This window comes from Populus alba, chromosome 13 (genome assembly GCF_005239225.2).
Source record: "Populus alba chromosome 13, ASM523922v2, whole genome shotgun sequence".
NCBI lineage: Eukaryota > Viridiplantae > Streptophyta > Magnoliopsida > Malpighiales > Salicaceae > Populus > Populus alba.
Window position 1 is genome coordinate 6,571,802 of NC_133296.1, and position 20,311 is coordinate 6,592,112.

The 20,311-nt window shown below is 31.8% G+C and overlaps 1 protein-coding gene and 1 pseudogene across 3 annotated transcripts; one reads left to right on the forward strand and one right to left on the reverse strand.

Annotated features, from left to right (window-relative positions):
• Window positions 1–861: 861 nt before the first annotated feature.
• LOC118042901 (uncharacterized) lies at window positions 862–3,087 on the reverse strand (annotated as a pseudogene).
• A 6,908-nt stretch (window positions 3,088–9,995) lies between these two features.
• LOC118042899 (AUGMIN subunit 7) lies at window positions 9,996–18,267 on the forward strand. 3 transcript variants are annotated; one of them, XM_035050642.2, is made up of 11 exons: window positions 9,996–10,289; window positions 10,408–10,476; window positions 11,586–11,789; window positions 12,110–12,195; window positions 13,675–13,736; window positions 14,276–14,367; window positions 14,510–14,635; window positions 15,017–15,107; window positions 15,612–15,719; window positions 16,499–16,597; window positions 17,888–18,267. In XM_035050642.2, the coding sequence occupies exons 3-11, from the start codon at window positions 11,656–11,658 to the stop codon at window positions 18,080–18,082; spliced, it is 993 nt and encodes a 330-aa protein (XP_034906533.1). In that variant the 5' UTR covers window positions 9,996–10,289; window positions 10,408–10,476; window positions 11,586–11,655; the 3' UTR covers window positions 18,083–18,267. The 3 variants fall into 3 exon arrangements, with proteins under 3 accessions (XP_034906533.1, XP_034906532.1, XP_034906531.1); XM_035050641.2 differs by having other exon boundaries at window positions 10,461–10,476; XM_035050640.2 differs by lacking the exon at window positions 10,408–10,476 and having other exon boundaries at window positions 9,997–10,289.
• Window positions 18,268–20,311: the final 2,044 nt, after the last annotated feature.

Genomic DNA, 20,311 nt, shown 5'->3' on the forward strand with positions numbered 1-20,311 from the left:
GAATAAATAATAGATAACAGAAAAAGGGAAGGGAAAGAAAAAAAAAAGTTGGTAGGGGCTATATGTGTGGCCTAAAAACTCAAAAAAAAAAAATAAAATAAAATAAATATATATATATATATATAGGGGTGGAGGATTCCCTGGCATGGAAATTAACTTTGCAGTGTTGACTTTTGAGGAGTTGTTTGTGTTTCTGTGTGGTTGAAATGTGATTGTGATTTTTTAAATTTTTTTCACTTAAAATTAAGTTTTTTTTAATAATTTTAGTTTATTTTAATGTGATATAAAAAATAATTTTAAAAAATAAAAATATATTATTTTTATATATTTATTTTTAAAATTTTAAAATAACAATTATTATATTTTAAAGCAATTCCTAAGCCCCGCTTTTGGCAGCTATAAATGATCATTTTTTTTGGTCGCTAGGGAAAAAAATAGAGGCCATTGTTTTTTTTGCCTCCGCACCCAATTTGTACATTTCTTTTTCATCTAAAAATGAAGATTACGCGATGCAGGTATCAGTCATATCTCAGGATCAGAGCGTCATGGCTCTAAGGTTAAAGTTTAGTTCCTACTTGTTAAATAAATATTCAGTATAGATAGAGATGGGATTTTTATTTTTATTTTTATTTTTTGTCTATATTCTTATTCTTATTCTGACATAATTACCAGATCTAGAACATTTAAAACATTCTTTATATTTTTAAAAAATTAATTTTAACCTCCTACAAAACACGAGCCAATACATGTCAAATTCGGCCCCTACAACATACATAGATCACACGAGCTTTGTACTCTGGGATTAAGTTCATGCATCAGAAACCCTCCAAGCAACTCCTACTTTCTAGAGTACAGATGAAATTAGCGGGACAACGGTTAACCATAATTGTTGCGAGTGTACAAAAGAAAGAAGAAACAAGGAAGGAGATGTCATGGAACAAAGATTTTTGAAGTACATCCAAGAGGAAAAGTCACTGAGGAGGTAGCATACAGACAACATGCTCCTAATCACAATTGCAAAACTGAATAAACAGAAAAGATCACACAAGCACATCCTACAACACATAGGTACCTAGGTTTGTTCAGTCACCGGAGTTCAGAACTTAAATGGTGCCACCAGGCTGCATAGGTTAAAAATGCCACTGATCCTCGGGAGAGAGACAATGACAGTTCTAAGGGAACAGTAGATGGAAACTGGGGCTCAATGAAGTATCTGGTGTGTGGCATCAAGGATCCTGTTCTTGTGCAAGTAGATGACTTCAGTGTCGTCAGAGCTCTGCAAAGCCACAATCATTCAAAGTGAGTTGTACTTTCAGCTCAAAACACCAGATTAGAACAGACAATTCAATATATGACCAGAACTGAAATTAAGGTTTGCAATGGCATGCTATTCCCATGTATAGCATGTCAGATCATTGCGATTATTACTGCTTGTGTTACAGCAGATAAGCGCGAAAAAACGCAAAAGATGGCATCAATAGAAGGATTTGAGGAGGCAGAAGGTTGAAAACAAGATAACATGACTTGGTCATCAATTAGAAACAACAACACTACCAAGATGTAAAAATGCTTTTTGAACAAAGACATCGACAACTACAAGCTACAGGCAAAACCTTGCATGGCAAAATAGTAAAAAGAAACTATGAAATTGACTAGCTGGTTTGTATACTTGATTGGCTGGAGATGAGAGAGACATGCAAACCCCTAACTTTTAGCTTCCATTGGATCAGAATTCAATCTAAACTTGGGATGTTGATCACAAACACCGAAACAAATCTATATCTTGTAATAAATATGATCGTGAGCACCCAATTTCAACCTGTATACATGTTATTAAGCTCTGGATATCCTCCCAACAAATTTTTTTCAGGAACCACACAAACTTTAAATGCAAAAGAAACCAGAACTTTTCTAAGACCTTCAATAAACTTGCTTCCATCAAACTAAAAGTCTAACCATTATCTCCATTTCAACATTAAACTTATCCATAATTTACTTTACAAAAAGGTGATCGCACTTATTAAACTTATCCACGAGTAAAATAACCCAAAAAAACATGTATCACTAAACATATAAATCAGAAACCACTTAACATAAGCAAACATGACAAGAAAATAGAAACAATCAAATACAAAGCAAGGAAAAAACAAGATCAAGATTAGGATAAATTATACCATCCACTTGAACTGGGCCGATTTCCACTGGATCTGGGTGTAACGAAACCCAGATTTGATTCATCACCTCTCCTCATCGTCTCATACCCACCTGACTTAGGCCTTCCGTCTTCACCAAACCGACCCGGAGAACCAAAAAACTGTTACTGTTGCTGTTGCCTTTGACCCACCTCCTTACCCCTAAAAACCTCCGGTCCAGGCCTCTCCTCCCTCCCGACAAAACCCGGTCTAAGATGTGGTGGCACAAACTTATCCGGTTTAGGCGACCCCAGACTAGCCCCAACCTCCTTCTGCTTCTCCTGTCCACGAACCGGAGAAGAAACAATCGAACCAACCCCGGTTCGACCTAAAGGACGCAGAGAAATACTGTCTTGTTCCGGTTCAGCCCCTGTTTGAACCGGGATTTGAACTTGAGCTGGATGGATTGGTGGGGTTTTCGGAGAGGGAGTCAGTGGTGTTGTTTGGATAGTGGATATCGGTTTAGGTGTGGGTCGGGTCAGAACCAGCATCCGGCCATGGGTTCGGGTTGATGAGGATGGAAGATTGCTTTTGTAGAGATTGTTCGGGCTATTAGGTGATGATATTGTCGAGTAAAACGAAGTGGAAGATGGGTGCTTTGATGGGTTGTGGTTTGTGTTACTAGAAGAGGAGGAATTGCTTATGTTTTTGTCATAAACATGGTTAAAGTTAACGGAGGCATATTTATTGGCTCTTGCCATCCACCACCAGCAACCACCACTGAGTAGAGTCTTGTGTGCTTGCTTCTAGAGAGAAAAAGGACGGATCTTCGGCTGTTATTTTAGCTCTACAGAGGTAAAGGTACGAGAGAGAATAGAAGGATTGGATCTTGAAGTTAAAAGGAAGCGAGAGTGGTGAGAGAGAGAGGAAAAAAATACGCCTTCTTTTTTGTGCTATAATTATTTGGGTTTTTTTTTTTTTTTTTAGTGAAAGGAATTGAGAGGAGGAGGAGGAGTCCGCGGTTTTTAGGGAATGGTAAGGGATCGATTTGAGCAGTGGTTTTCAGTTGCTTGCGTGGCGAAAAGTTAGTGGATTTGTGAGAGAGAAACAGGAGGAAGTGGCAAATTCAAACACTTGTGTTTCTGTACTAGGTGGTCTCGCTGAATATACTAATTGCGTGTCCAACAATGTAATCGATATTATTTTTTAAAGTATATATTTTTTAATATATTAAAAAAATATTTTTAAAATTATTATATCAAAATAATTTCAAAACACTAAAATAAAAATATTTTAAATTTTTAAAAAATATAATTAAACCACATTTATAAATATTCTCTATAAAAATTTATGAGCTTCCATAAAGTTAATTAGTTGGATATAAAACTTTTTAAACATAGAAAGTATATTTAACTGTTTAAAAAAAATTCATGTTGTTATTAAACTTGTATACCTATTTATATTTAATTAGTATACTTACTCTATATATTTTTTTCATTATATAATAAAAAATATTAAGAATAATTTAACTATAACTTAATATTAAATAAAAAAAATTAATAAAAACTCTATAAAGTTTAAAAAAAAACAAAAAACATAATAAAAAGTAATAAAAAAAACTCAACCCACTCTTTAATTAACATTAAGTCAACATGTAAAACTCAACAATTTAAATTATAAATACTATTTGGTTGATTTAATTTTTATATTTTATTTTATGATAAAAATATAAAAAAATAATTTATCATTATTTAAATACTAAAAAATAAAATTAAATAAAAATTTTACTGTAAATAATAAATTTTAAAAAATAAAAAACTAAAAAAGCGGTACCTAAGAAACCAGGGGCGTGGGCACAAAGGAGGACCACACGCTTAGCTTCTTTTTTCTTTTTTTTTTTTCCTTTGAATAAGGCACATTCAAAAAAAAACGATAGATCATTTAAGTAAATATATGTTGTGGGGGGTTCAATCCCGTGAGTTTAGAAGCACCCCCACATTTCAGTGTCACCTAATTTTGATCTAAAACAATTAGAATAATGTATTAAGCACCTCACAGTTTTAAGTATGTTTGGAATGTAATTATGGTTATTTTTTATTTAAAAATATATTAAAATAATATTTTTTATTTTTAAAAAATTATTTTTTATATTAATACATCAAAATAATTTAAAAATATATTAATTTAAAATAAAAAAAATTAATTTTTTTAAAATACAAAACAAACTAACCAGTTAAATTATCACAAAATTGCTACTCAAAGTTGTTTAGAAATAATATATTGACAAGTTTTATTGTTCATATAAATGGTGAAACCGACTCTTTATTTTGTTTAGTTGTTAGTATAATGTGGTGTAGCAAGCTTTTTAAAAGTATTTTTTAATTAAAAATATATTAAATTATTTTTTTCACATTATTATATGAAAACTATATAAAAAATACATTAAAAATCAATTTATTATATTTTAAAGCAAAAGGTAATTTGAAAAGCATTTTAAAAGATAATTTCAACAAAAAAAAAAATACCCATCAATATAGTTTGCAAGATCATCAATTTATTTGTGTTCATTGACACGATCAAAAGCTTGATGTCTTTTCCCAAGTGCAGGAGTGTCGAAGTAATAAATAACCCGGCAAGACCGGGGTCGAACCACAGAGAGGTTAATTGTATAAATTATAAATAACAAAACAACAACAACAACAATAATAATTACAATACTCAGTACGTGGCGTTGTTACACCTGAGAATGATCCAAAAGATCGGGTCACAGGTTTTCAGCCTATATACTGAGTTTATGAAAAGATCAAAGGGATATATTACAGAATGTAAATAACAACAATAACAATAATAATAATAACAATAGTAGTAGTAGTAGTAATAGAAGAAGATGAAGAAATTAATGAGAACTTTGAGTTGGAAGATTAATGTAAGGATTAACCAATGATAAAAACGAATGTCAAGGTTAGAGGATCCACTAACGGTACTTCAAACAAGTATAATATAAACTCTTATTACTCAATTGGAAATCACACATAAAGGAGGTTCCCATCAGATTATAAATTGTTAACATGATTACATTAGTTATCTTATTCGAATAAAGCTAATACTTGTAAATGTTGGCAGGCATTCATGATTATAACTTATGTTAACAACAAATCAAGTCCCTTTCATAGCTCAGGTGTCGGTTATACCATACAGTATGGGCTATGAAAGTACCAAGTATTTGTTGTACCAAGTGTTATACAACATAAATCTAGATTAACCATTTAACAAGCAAAGTATTAAAAGTGAACAAGATAACAAATATAAAACATGTTAGTATCCAACGTTAAGGTCCATGTTAAGTTTATATTATACTTATTCTTACACCATTAGTGTACCCTTTTCACCTTGACATAATTAACTTAGCTAAACATAATGAAAGAAAGAAACATAAATGAACAAGGTAAGAACATAAATGAGAAAGAAGTTAACTAAGTAAAGGAAAGGAAATTAAGTGCATAAACTTGATATTAATGAAAGCAAAACATAAGCAATACAAAGAGAGAAAGCAAGAGCATGATCTTGATCTGGAAACCAAGATGCCTCAATACATGGTAAGTGCCTCCTTTTATAGGCCAAAATTTGGAACTATTGATTTGTTGACTAATTGATGAGTGGGTGGCCACATCTTGACTAGATAACAATCCTTATCTTCTTGTCTGATCAAGACGTCATTGCTAACATCATAATTTTCCCAGAATCCTCAAGAATGTTCTAGGAAATTGTCTCAGCTTTCCAACAAAAAAAAGATGAGGTCATTTGGACTTCTAGAACTCAAGATATGGGCTGAACACTAAATAGTGTTTGGGCTGCAGGACAGCTTCGGACTTCTTCGTTGTTTCTTCAATTTGGACTTCAAAACGACCTTTTCAAATCTTGGGCTCCTCATGAAAGTTGTAGGCTTTTGTCTTACCTTTCCATCCATATAAAGTGGACCTAAATCCGAAATCTAGAGCTCCAGATATGATCCAATTACCGAGCAATGTTCCGGTTTGGACTGCACCGACATCTCTTTTCTAAGTTTGGCCATCTCTTTGTCCTTTAACTTTCAATGCTTAAACTCATCAATCAATCCTTTTATTTATGTGATAGTCCTGCATTTAAAATGGGCATTTACCATAAATTAAGGTATCTTATAATATCAAACTTGTTATTATAAAACATGCTTTAGTTACGGAGTTATTGATACTTCAAGTGCAAAATGATGATATAAAACCTTGATAAACATGCACTTTTAAGTACTAATCATTCATTACAATGGATAAATGTGGACCAAAATTAGAGGTGATTATTTTTTGTTCGGTTCGATTTTTATTTATAAAACAACCAAACTGAAATTTTATAAACTACAAAAAATAAAATCAAAATCGGTTCAAACTGACAGGTTTCAGTTCAATTAGATTATTTTATATTAAAAACCAAAACCCAACCAACCTATTTCAGTTCTATTCAGTTTGGTTTTGGTACGATTCGGTTCGGTTCAATTATTTTATATTGAAAACCAAAAGCTATATTGTTCTTTGGTTTTTTTTTTTTTTTTACTTTCTAATGGGCTTGGTTTCGGTTTGGTTTGGTTTTTTTCGATTTGGTTTTTCAATTTCAGGCTTATAAAACCGAAACCAAACCAAATATTTTTTAAAATATTATAATTGGTTTTTTTTTCTGGTTTTCTCAGTTTAATCGATTTTTTCCCATCCCTATCTGAAACAAGAGTTTGATTGGATCATTATTTAAGGTGTGTTTCTAATTGAATTGAGTTAAACATTGATTCGCTAGGATTCAATTAACCCAACTAGGTTTATAAGAATCTCATCAAACTTAATCTATGCTAGGCAAGGTCAACAATAATTTCTTTTTTTAAATAACAAAACAATCTATTTTAATAAAAATGATTGTCTTGAATTAATCTAATATAATAATTCATAGGTTGATTCAATAATTTGGAGATTTAAGCTTTTTTAAAGTTAATTTTGGATCAAAATTTTACAATTGATGAATAAATTAGTTTCTTATATTATAGCATTGAATATTTAAATATTGAGAATATTATGTGATATTAATAACTTGTTTAAAGTGTTCTCTCTCGCTATATATATGTGCGTGCGTGTGTAATATGACTTAATCGTTATTAAATAATGATAATGTCTCAAAAAATCCAAGTAACTTAAAAACAAGGTTTATATGTTAGATAATTGGGTAATCTCTTGGTTATGACAATCTAATTCATTCTCATTAGCCAATATGACTAATGGTTGACACATGATACCTATAAAAGATTTTCTTTAATGAATTTAGTGATTCTTTGATACTTAAGTAAATATCTTTATGAGAAAAAAACACAATAATATTTTAGAGAAAAACTCTAGAAATAAATATGCAATAAAGATGATTTAATGTTATTAAAAAAATATGGCTTTTTAGTTTTCATTTAGACCAAAAGATAAGAATAATAGGCTATAAAGACCGATGAGATCCTTAAAATAAGAGGGTCCTTTGAATTTTTTTATCCCTATTTATTTAATAAAAATTAAACATAATGTTGTGTGAGTTTGTGTGAGTTTCAAGTTTAAAGGCTTTTTACTTAAGATGGTATGTTACCAAATAATATAAATCATATCTTGAAACCCTACTTAATATTTTAAATTATTGGATTGAGATGATTTTTTAACCGAGGTTATCACTAATTCTAACCCAAGTTAATTTTTTTATATAACTCTAGTTATGTGTCCACTTTTCTAAATCTATTTAGCATCAATTATAGATAAGATTACTTAAAATGAAGGGAAAAAAACTAGGACATGAAGCCTATTTTTATATTAAAAGGTAACATCCCATATAAAAAATAATTTTGTATCTAAGTGCAATCATACCATAAATAAAATAATTATAAGTCTAGAATCTTGAAAAAAAAAAATCCAAAATAAAAAAAAATAAAAAAGGGCAATGGCATATTTATGTCTAAAATTTACAATATAAAATATTGACAGCACCAATATAAAAATAATAATTAATACAAAAATAATAAATAAATAAATAAATAAAATAATTATAACTACAACAATAATTATAATAAAAATATTGTATCAAGAACTTATTTATCTAAGACGTGAAAAAAAAAAAAAAAAAAAAAAAACCAAACATCATTTCAAATTATGAGTAAATATAGTATAAAAAATAACAATTCACATAAAACTCAAAATAATTGATTGGCTTACACATGTTCCTTAGACATTTCATCTTGTTAGCATACTTTGATTTCATCATATATAAAAAAGAAGAAGCTAACCTCGTCTCTTTCACTGGCCAAAATAAACCCTTAAAGATTTTTAATAAAAATAAACTAATAATATTATCAATAACCCTACGTTATTAAAATAAAACATCCTTAAATTAAAAAAAGACACACTCCACATATTAGTCTTAGGCACGTTAGCCCTAATTCTTCTCACTCATCATGGTGGAGATAGGGGAAAGAGTAGAATTCTTTTCCTTCAGATTTTGAGAAATTGCTCATTAATCTAAAAATTACATTACATAATACCCTTAGATTAGGGATGAGAGTGAGTATTTACTTGCATGTTTTTTTTTTTTTTTTATATGTATTATTCATCAAATAAAATATTTAAATATTTATATTCTATTATTATTTATTATTTAAAAAATTATATATATATATATAATTGGATTTTGAATTTTTTTAATGTTCTATATATTATTGTGTGTGTAATATGTGAGATATGTATATATTGTATTAGATTTTAAAGACATTAAATGTTTTATGTATATATTTATATAATATAAATATATATTTCGAGTTAAATTTGATTAGATTTAACAATATTAATATTTTATTTATTATTTATTGGGTAAAATATCCACAAAAAACTTATTTATTCAAGTCGATTCAGATTTATATTTATTAAATTTAAATTAAATTTAAGTTCAAATTAAATTGTTATCTGGAATTTTTCTATTTTGTATCTATTAATTAGCCCTATATTTTCAAAATTAAAATAAAGTGGGCCCTTGCATCATTCATCTAGGAGGACGGACGAGTCATCTATGCTATTGTTATGATGCAATTTAATTCAATTTTTTAAAAGTGTTTTTTAATGTATTTTTTTTAAAGTATTATATTTATGTATTTTTTATAAATTTAATATATTAATATAAAAAATTATTAAAATTAAAAAATATTTTTACAAAAACACCCTAACATATTATCAACAACTAAAAAAACAGCTCATTAAGATAATTTAAAACTAAAAGGACTAATATGCGATTTAATATAAGAGCATGAGAAAAAAAATGATATATACTGTACATGATCTATTATTGTGATATTTAAAAATATATTGTAAAGCATTTTTTAAAAATATATTAAAATATTATTTTTTATTTTTTTAAATTTTATTTAATATTAATATATTAAAATATAAAAAATACTAAAAAATATTAATTTAAAATAAGTTTTTTTTTAATTTTTTTAAAACATTTTTAAACACGAAAACAAATCAATTATGTCAAACCAACATAGCAACAATCACAATAAAAATTGTTAAAATTATGATTTAACTCGTAAAATCATATATTTTTACGAGTAAATATAGGTTTTACATCCTAAATCATATATAAAACTCGAAAATGAGTAAACTCAGGTTAAAATCGGCTAAAATCGGGTGAAATCGCATAAAATCGCGATTTCACCACAGATGGAACGAGTTTGCCCGCAGGAAATTTTAATTCAATGTTTCTGTCACGTGTCGCCCTTCTATTGGCTGTAACAGATCGAAGGCAATTAAGAAACAATTTCACCGAAATCAGTCTTCTCTTTTCTCTTCTCTTCTCTTCACGTTCTCAGAAATCCCTAAATTGAAAATCCCAAATTTCATATTCCTCAGGGCTCAGTGACTCAGTCTCGCTCTCAGTCTCTCAGTCTCGCTCTCAGCCAACAATCGACGGCGTTTTTTTCACCAGCCCTTGCTCGCCCCTCATCTGCATTATTTTTCTATCATCGACGGCGACACGGCGTTCTTTTCACCAGCCACTGTGAGAATCACAGTCCACAGTCCACACAACAACAACGGTCAACGGCGTCTCTCCAGTCTTCACGAGGTAAGTAACACTGTTTATCTTGTTTCACCGCCTCCTGCACACAACACACAACAACACTGTTTATCTTGTTTCTCCAGTCTTCAAGTGGGTTTTTTTTTTGTCCCTGTCCGTTTCTTAGTCTGATGTTAATGTTAGTTTGATTGAATTCATTGGCCATTGCTCACTGCTCAGAACAGAATCAACAGAGGTAAGCTTCCGTTTCTCTGCTCACTGCAATAATTTCTTACCATTCCGTTTCTTTACAGTTTAATGTGAATTTTAGTGTGCTACTGTGACAATGTTAATATTCTAGTGTGCTACTGTGACTGTCATAGAAAAAATGTAAGATCTCTGGGGGCTGTGGCATAAAAAACATGACATTTCGTTGTTCTTGTCTTCCTGGATTTGACTAGTAGAGCAATACCTGCACAACATAGTTATAAAGTCCACCAGAAGCACCGTAATGCTAAAATCAATTCTTGAATGCTGGAGTTCAAATTGGTTGGCTGTTTGTCTCAATTTTTTGTAGTTAAAGAGCTCTGAAGGAATGAACTGGGGATGCCAAGATAAATGTCGGCATTAGTCTTGTTACTTGAACAATCCTGTGTGCGTGACTGTGAATTTTAGAATGAAATTTGAGAGTTTGCTTGCGAAATTTAGATTGAAATTTAATCGTGTGTGACTGTGTGTGTGACACTGTGACTCTGTTTTTTCTTACCCTGGATTTGGATTCATTGTAATTTATTTTAGACTGCTGCTGCTGCTGAGTTGTGAATTGTGATGAATGGGTTTATTGTAATTTAGAATGATGATGCTGCTACTGAGTTGTGATGAATGGATTTATTGTAATTTATTTTAGAGTAGTGCTGCTGCTGCTGCTGAGTTGTGATGAATGGATTTATTGTAATTTAACCGTGATTTGGGTTGTAACTTGTGATGAATGGATTTGGGCTGTAACTTGTAATTTAGAGTGTTGATTGATTGTTTTTATGCTGCCTTTGCTGAGTTGTAAAGGGTTGTAACTTGTAAGTTTCTGACCTGTAATGGATAATACTATAGAAGATGAGTTCTTGGCTGTTATTTTTTTGTAGTGTATATTAAAATAAAGTTTGTAACCTGTTATAAAATGTTTGGATTGATTACAGGGCTGATTTGAATTGATTCTTGAATTGTTGAACTTATGGCATCTTGAAAATTTTTTTTTTAATGTATTTTAAAATTCCTTACGATTTTACAATCCGTTTTTACGATCCGAGTTTGTGTAAGGCTTTCGGTGCCGTGTTAAAATCACGATTTTAACAACCTTGAATTTCACAGTTGTTCCTCGGCTCTCTCTCAACTCCCCTCTTCAACAAAAAGAAAGCAAGAGGATAAAGAAAAAGAAACAATGGCAGCGAAGCAAATGGAAGATATACAGGGAAAACTAGGGATGTTGAATTATCCAAGAGCCAATGCTCCTGCTCAGTCTCTTCTTTTTGCCGGCATGGAACGTTACGCTCTTCTCGAATGGCTCTTCTTCAAGTACCCCATTTCCCCTTATTATTATCTTGTTCTTTGTCTCTCTCTTTTTTTTTGGGAAAATTGAAGTAAATGGCTTGTTTAATTACTGGGAAAAAGCGGCTCAAGGAGAAAATTAATTTGTGAGATTTTCCTTGTTACTTCTTGATGATGCATGTCTGCTTTACTTGGTAATAGTTGATTGCTGAAAAACTGTCGATTTGACCCAGAAATTTGGTTACATATGAATTAGTTTAGTACTAGACATGTTAATTTGGCTGCAATTGAAATAATGAATTGCTGTCTGAAGGGCATTTAAATGTCTTCTGTACTCTGAATTGCAGGTTATTGGGTGATAAATCACCATTCTCGCAGCAAAATCTACAAGGAGATGCTATGGATCGTGACGAAGAGACGGCTCGTATCCAATGTAAAATTTTTTATTTTTTATTTTTTTTATCATTCTGGAAATTAAGTTTTTGTGTTCCATTGTACATTTAACAATTTTTATTGTTGGAGTAAAAAACAATCTGAGAATAGATTATGAAGGACTTGTGTTGATTTTAGTGTCTTCTCTTATTTTTACTCGAGTCTTTATTATGTAGGACAGTTATGAGGGTTTATTGCAAGCGTAATAATTATTGATTAGAGATGTGGATGGCTGTGCCTTAGATCTATTTTAGGTGGAGTTTTGAGTGGTAAATGGTCTTGAAATATGCATGTGATTTGCATTTCTAGTAAAATCTGGAATCATTCGAGGTGAAGAAACCAAAATTCAAAGTTTGTTACAGCTGCTGTTGTAGCCCTGCAAGTTCTTTTTAGGATTGATGTTAGTTGGTTCATGGATTGCTTTATGTTTTCTAGAACATAATTTAGGGTTCTAGGATAAAAATCAGGTTTTTATTCTTAATGGAGTCACTTTAAATTTTTTAGAAATGTTAGAAAATCATGTTTAGAATTCTCTTTTCACTAAACTGAGAATCAGGGTTTGTTATTGTGGATTTCATATAAGCGCATAGACTACCAGTAATGTTATCTCATAAACCTACGAGACTTGGAATCTTGGAAAGAACTGTATATTTCTTTGGTGGGTGACTGGATTTGGAATCTTGGCTTTCTTTCAGAAACTGATTCTCTTTGGCAATAAGGTTATTTGTAGAAGTTTAGGCTTCAATCTAATCGTTGGAATTCTTAGGTTAATCTTGCAGGCCCCCCCCACCCTTCTTTCCTTTGATCAAAGATGAAGTTGGTATTAGTTATTCATTCTCCACTGGGATGTGTTGAGGAGCACCCATTGTCTATTGATTTTAAAAAACTTCATTGGTTATCCAGGCTTCATCTCAAGCCTGTTTATAGTATATAACTAGGGGAATAGTATTTCTTTGAAGTTTCATTCTTCAGTAATATGATTTATAGGGAAAGTAAAGATCTTCTATCCTTGCTTCCAACTCTTCTTGTTTCACCTTTTGTGTCTGGTTGTAGAGGGATGGATTGTACAACTCATTTTCTTCTCGATAATCTCAATCAGAATCCAAACCCATTTCAATTTAGTCTTAACTAGCTTATCTGGAAAGCGAAAGTTTATTGCTCTTTATTTAATATACAACGAGTATTTTGCTAAATTTTGTTTTGCCTTTTTCATAAAATGGATCTGGGAAAAAGCTTGGTAGTTTTCTCATTGGTCATTGCAAGTGCAAATGTTTGGACGTTGGCTTTTTGATACACCTATAGGCTTCACTGTCTATGTAACTTATATTTTATAACTGTTCTTTCTTCTGGGCTCTGTGGCATCTCGGTTTTTGTCATTCTTTTCTCTAAGATCTTTGTAATAACTTCAACATGGTTCATTAACATTTGTGATTATATTATTGTTGTTCCAATTAAAAAATAACTACGCATTTTATTGCAGATCTGGCGGAGATTGCAAAGTTTTTGGGCATCACTTCAATTATAGATACAGAAGCCATCCAAGTAAGTTGCTTAATTCTGTATATAAAATAGCTGCTTTTTAATCAATGATTGCCCAACTAAGTAACAGTTTTTATACATTGCACTTCTTAGTTAACTTCAATGAGGTTAAGTACAGTTGAACATCCTTCTTAATCCCAACATATTCTTTCATTAGGAACACTTGGTAACTTGTGAATTTGATTTCCTTTCTTTTTTTACAAGTGATGCATATACTTGCATTGGTAACTTGTCAATTTGATTTCCTTTCTTTTTTTACAAGTGATGCATATGCTTGCATTGGTAACTTGTGAATTTGATTTCCTTTCTTTTTTTACAAGTGATGCATATGCTTACATCTAGTTTGTATAATCTACAAGTTTAAGATGACCTGATAGATTAATGGCTGGTTAAGTAAAAGATTGTGTGTCTTTTCAAATGAATTGAAACTTCCAAATTATAAACAGTGAAGATTAATAAGGTATATGAGCAAGTCAACTTGGACTAGTTTGTTGGATGTTCCAATACCAAGTGAGTGCAATGTCAATGCCTTTGTGTTTCAGGGGCGAGGAAGCTATGAAGACCGAACTGAAATGCTTCGTCTAATTGTAGATCTCGTGGAGGCTAGCATCTATGCTGATAATCCTGAATGGAGGTTGAGTTTGCTTAAAGTTCACTATTTGAATTAGTTTCAACATTTGTTCATCAACTCTATGATCGTAAATGTTGCTACTTTTTGTTGCTTGCGTTTCTTTACATCCTTTGTTCTTCTAAAATTTGTTTGTATTATTATTCAGTGTAGATGAACAGGTGGCAAAAGACATACAACTCATAGATTCTATTGCAGAGAAACAAGCTCTAATATTCTCAGAGGAGTGCAAGCTGTTCCCTGCTGATGTGCAGATTCAATCCATATATCCGTTGTAAGATTATGTTATTCTCCACTCTTATTTTGCCTGTTCACTCCTGTTTCTGAAGTATATTAAACTATGCCTATTAACCGGTATCAAACACAAACCCCTTTGGTGATTTTCAAGTTTGCCCATCTAGGTTACCTTGATAAGTGTTAGAATCTTTTCACTGGACAACCATGTTTATGATAACTTGTTTTATATGGAAAGAATTCCATTGTAGTCCGGAAGAAGACATATAAAAGCAACTTTTAGAACACAACTATAAATGCTGATGGCAAACATATATCACATGATTATTCTTTCCAGTTATACTGGTAAATGATGATTATTATTTTTCCATGTCACTAGATGTAGTAACATTACCTTCCTTTTATCTAAGCACATTTGCAGACCAGATGTATCTGAGTTGGAGACAAAGCTTGCGGAACAGTCAAAAATACTTCAGAGTCTTCAGCAGAAAATTGATGACTTGGCATCTAAGGTCCATCCACTTATCTAATTCAGTTTTGTTTATTTATTGTTTTCTTTTATGTTCAAAAGAGTCCTTTGTATTTCTCACATTAAATCAATTTGATGTTACCATGTCTTCAATTCACACTCTATGTGCGCACGCGCGTATGTGTGAGTGTGAGTGTGAGGGGGTTTATTGCTCACGTAGCTCTAGACATAATGCTGTCATTCTTGGAGAAACTTTTGATGTGCTGTTCTCTAGAACAGCTGTTCACACACACACACACACACTCTATTGTTAAACTGTTGAAAAGACGTGCTGCTTTGGATTTTTGCATGTTCTCCCCTTGAAAATACAATATTAATTCTTAAATTCCCACCTTTGAACAAACTGTTTTTCTGAATACTTATTTTCATCTAATGTCGAGTCATTCCCAATTTCTTGTACTGTGAAGTGTTAATGCAGCTCATTTTTTTCCATCTCATTTATTTCTTATTTTCCCTTCTTTTTAACTCTATAACACATTTTGTTTAGCATGCGTACAATCCAGATGAGGAGTATTCTGAGGTGGAATCTCATCTCCGGGCACATTTGGAATCTTTCCTAGAAACTGCAAGATCATTCAATGTGATATACACAAAGGTCTGGATTTTCTCTGCTAGGTCTTAATTTATTATTTAAATACTCTTGTTGCTAGCTTTATCTGAACAAAGAAGTTTCTAGGAATCTCCGTAGAAACTTTAAGAAGATAGGGATGACAGTGGGTACCAAGAAGTCGGATTTCTTGATATTCATACCCTACCCATTAATCATCGGGTAAGAAACTTAGATATCCATAAACTATCAATTGGGTTTCGAGTATCCATATGGGTATTTATTAACTAACTATTTTTAATTACTCAATAAAAAAACACAATAGTTTAATATATATATATGAAATGATAAAATAATAAATATTATACATGTACATGTGTTCTATGTCAATATTAAGATACATTTATCATATTGTATTAAAAAGTCGGATTGGTATCCATTAGGTTCAAATTAAATTGCCATCCCTACTTCAAGATCATTCAATTATTTCTGAGGTTTCTCTACTCCCTTTGAATATATCTGAACAATAACTTTTCTACATCATGCTGGATCTCTTTCATGCATCTGGTGTTGTGAGTTGGTATGCCATTTGTTATGTTTCTTTGTTTGGTTGATTATGACTCTTCATAGACACACTTTAAGACATTTTCAGTAGAAACTCTCTCAAATCTTTAACTTGATGTGCATTTTTACTGTTTTCAGCATAAAACTTTAGACTTGAAAACTTATGCTTGAGCATCTTGGTGTTGAAGTCTATGATAATGAGTGAAACTGTACTCTTGCTACATTACATTAGGACTTTAATGTGTTCTTTTTTACCTTTTTAGGAAATACGCCCTTGGACGCACATGATGGAAGTGCCACAGCTTCATGGGTTTGGACCAGCTGCCAACCGGTTGTTGGAGGCATACAAGATGCTTTGGAAGGTATATCAGCATCATTTCATGTTTTTAATGTTTATATTCTCGAACGGTTGCATGGTATCAATTTAATAATACTTCTGAATCCTATCAGCACTTTATTCAATCATGTCACTACACAGTTGTTCATCATTATATAAAGCTATGACCTATAAGGTTTCACCTCCTTTAGTTTATATATTTCAAGATGCCCCCCTCAGGGAGACGAGCTCATGTGGACTCTAGTTCATTAATGCTGTCTTGTCAAGAACCACTGACAAAACAGAAGTTTAAACTTTAGCCAGCACCTTGACCTTCCAAATAGTGGAAAAAATGAAACAATTGGGAGTAGGAGAGGAATTAAGATGTGTGAGTAAGATGTGGTAAGTAAATTTCTTAGACCCCTTCATAATCAGAAACATTCTGCACGTCCTTCATAGGAAACTGAAAGGGTGGGGGAAGCACTAAGTAGTTGAGGGTATTTTAAATTTCTGAAAAAGCTGAAATGCTAATAAAGCTCATCTCCTTAAAAAAAAAAAATTTAAAATCAGGGCATCGTATTTTATTAGAAACATGAAGCATTAATACAAGATTGATTCTTGTATCGAAAATCTTTTTAAAACTATGACGATTATCACTAACATTATATGTTACCAAAGGAGAAAAGTAAGAGAAAACCTTTGAGATGAAATTCGAAGGGCTTGCATAGGCAACACTGACCCAGCCTAGGCATACCAACTGTTCTATTGGAAACTTACATTCTTCCTATCACCATATGCCAAAGAAAATGTGGTCCTACACCAGGGGAAATCATGCAATTGTTTTCCTACCAAGGCATTTTTCTTGAACACCAAAGCGTGGAGACCTAACATGCCATTTCCATAGGCTTAAACTAGAACTGGAAGTTCCCTTTTACTTTCCTTTTTTTCTCTTCCAGTTATTCAATGTGAAGATTTTATTCATTTTCTGCTATACGTTTGAATTTATATGGTTAGCTTAGATGTTTGTGAACAATTTGAGTTTTTCTCCTTTTGTTTTCTTTTTGTATTTCAATATTGTGCTCAAATGTTTCGGATGTGTTTTCCTGCTAGAAAATTATCAAGCACCCCACTAGCGAAGTATAAAAGCCTGAAAATAATGCTTTCTGCATTATTATGATATAATCTAATCAGTGGTAATGATTTATGGAGATGTTCCATTTAAGCTCAAAGCCATTCACAGCATTTGTGAAACTCTGCTAGAACTTAAATCAAGCAAACAAGAGAAGTTGCCATTTATGCTTTCACGGGAATTGACTTTTTTCTGCTTTTGTGGCAGTTCCTAGGGAACTTAAGAAATCTTAGAGATTCGCATGCAGCTCTTGCTGTTGGATCTTCTGAAACAAAAGCTGGCGAGCCCTCTTCTGTTACAAGAATAATTTCAGAGTGTGAGTCTGCACTGACATTCTTAAATCGTGATCTTGGCATTCTCTCGGCTTCGATTTCACGTGAGAAAGGTAACAATGCATCATAAGATAGCTAAAAACTTCTGACATGACCTTACAACTCTTTCTTTGGGAACTTGTTTTTGTGGAATATTTATATTATGTTTAAAGGTTGATTGAACTGAATGTCACAATACCACTGTTATTTTAGTGAGTGTGCAGTGTTCACTATGTCGGAGTATATTAATTTTGATTTGATTCTTGATTCCTCAAACCTTGAATATATCATGTGAAATGAATGGCAGGCTTTTCCGTATGTTATATATGATGATTAGAGTTGGGGTTTAAAATAAAGTGAGAATCATATGTGTTAATGCATAAAAAAAGAGTTAACGTAACATCGGGTGTAGGATTATAAGTTCATCTGTTTGGAAGCTAGACAAAGTGGAAGCACTGAAATCGACACACGTTTCGTAAAATAACTTGCCAATTCATCTTTGAGATTGCTTTGATAATATATTCTCCTTTGCTCTGATTGTTTTTGAAGCTCTTCTTCCATTAGAGTAACTGGAAGGTGCTCAATCATATCATACTCTACCACGGAGTGCATCTCTACATGCATTCCACTTTCATAGCCTACAATTTGACTGGCATCACGCTTCATATGCTTAGCAGCATTCAAGTTAGTGGAGCAATATCTCTTCTAAGAAAGATCTGGACATTACAGATTCTGACTTTCCTTGTCAAGACTCGCTCTTTTAGTTTCTAACAGCATGCTTCTGAAGGGCTCCCTTGTATACATCCCCTCGGATACCTCATAAGTGGTACCTGAGAAACCACTCGTCACTTTAGCACAGAGATTGCATTGAGCTCGTCTTTTTCTCATAAAGAGCAACACCATGATCATGAGTGTTAATGGACACTTCACCAACAATATATGCAAAGTATTTTCAGGAAGCTTCAGTAGCAGATCCATGTAAAAAATAACATGTGCATGTGAGAGACAGAAGTGGAAATCATCTTAAACAAAAAGCAGATATCTTGAAGGACAAAGATGAAGTATTAAGTGAATGGTATTTAAAAACTAAGGTCCCAAGAATATTTTAGGTAACAAACACACTACCGAAATTTGGCCAGCCCCAATACCCTTCTTTCTTTGCTATCAAAATCCAAAGAAATTTCAGGGACAGTAAAAAAATACTAAGAAAGCACTCCTTCCATTAAAAAAACAAAGAGACTCTTTTATCTAACACCACAACAAATCAACTCAAAGGGAATATAATTGCAAAAATCAACAAACCTTTCGAGTAAAGCCCACCTTTAAAATCCCTCCTACTTCGTAGTTAGGTGGTCTATTCAGAATTAGAGAATTAGACAACGTACAAATACAGGACTATAGCTCAGTGTGTTCCGAGGGCTTCATGAGCATTGAGATTTGAATTTCATGCATTGGTGTATATCACCTATATATGTTAAGGCCCACCCACATTAAACATAGAATAGTAAGTATAGAAAGACTACCAATTATTTCACTATTCCATTTCTGGGTCTATAACCGGCAACATGAATGTAACATTTCAAGGTAACTCGCCTGTATTAATCCTCAGAACTTACATATTTGATATCATAAAAATCATAAAATAACACAGCATATGACAAAATATTCAAAACTAAGGAATTTAATAAATAAATTAAAATCTGACTCTTTCATAAATAATCCAAAACGAATTCAAAACACAATTAAAATTATTTTGTGGAGTATTCATGAGTAACAAATAATGAATAAACTAATGGCCTTGAGGAATAATTGAGGTATACCGATTCAAGAAGCACGGAGAACACAACCAAAAGATCTTGCTATTGAAATTGAATTAAAACCTTGAAAAATATGAATGGAGATGTGTGTCCAAACACTCACTGTGTGGTAATAACTATAATACATGCTAATATATATTTTAAGATAAATGAATACAGTTACATAAATCAAGTACAGAACGAAACAAGTATACCAAAGGTATCATATCAAATGGTGTACAAAAAAAATATAAATGTCATAATTACATATTATATTACTGACATCCTACTCGTGAGCTAGGAAACACACACATATATAATGATTTTTGTTACCCTATTTAGGCTGCTGTCAGAAACTCCAGACTAATACAAATGTAGTTAGTTATTACATGTTAACATAGAGTAGTTAGTATATATACATGTGGTATTCTGTTTCATAATTAACATATGTGCACATCTTAAAACCCTAAAACACTTTCTTAATTCATAAACTACCAAATCTCCAATTGAAAACAACAGAAAAG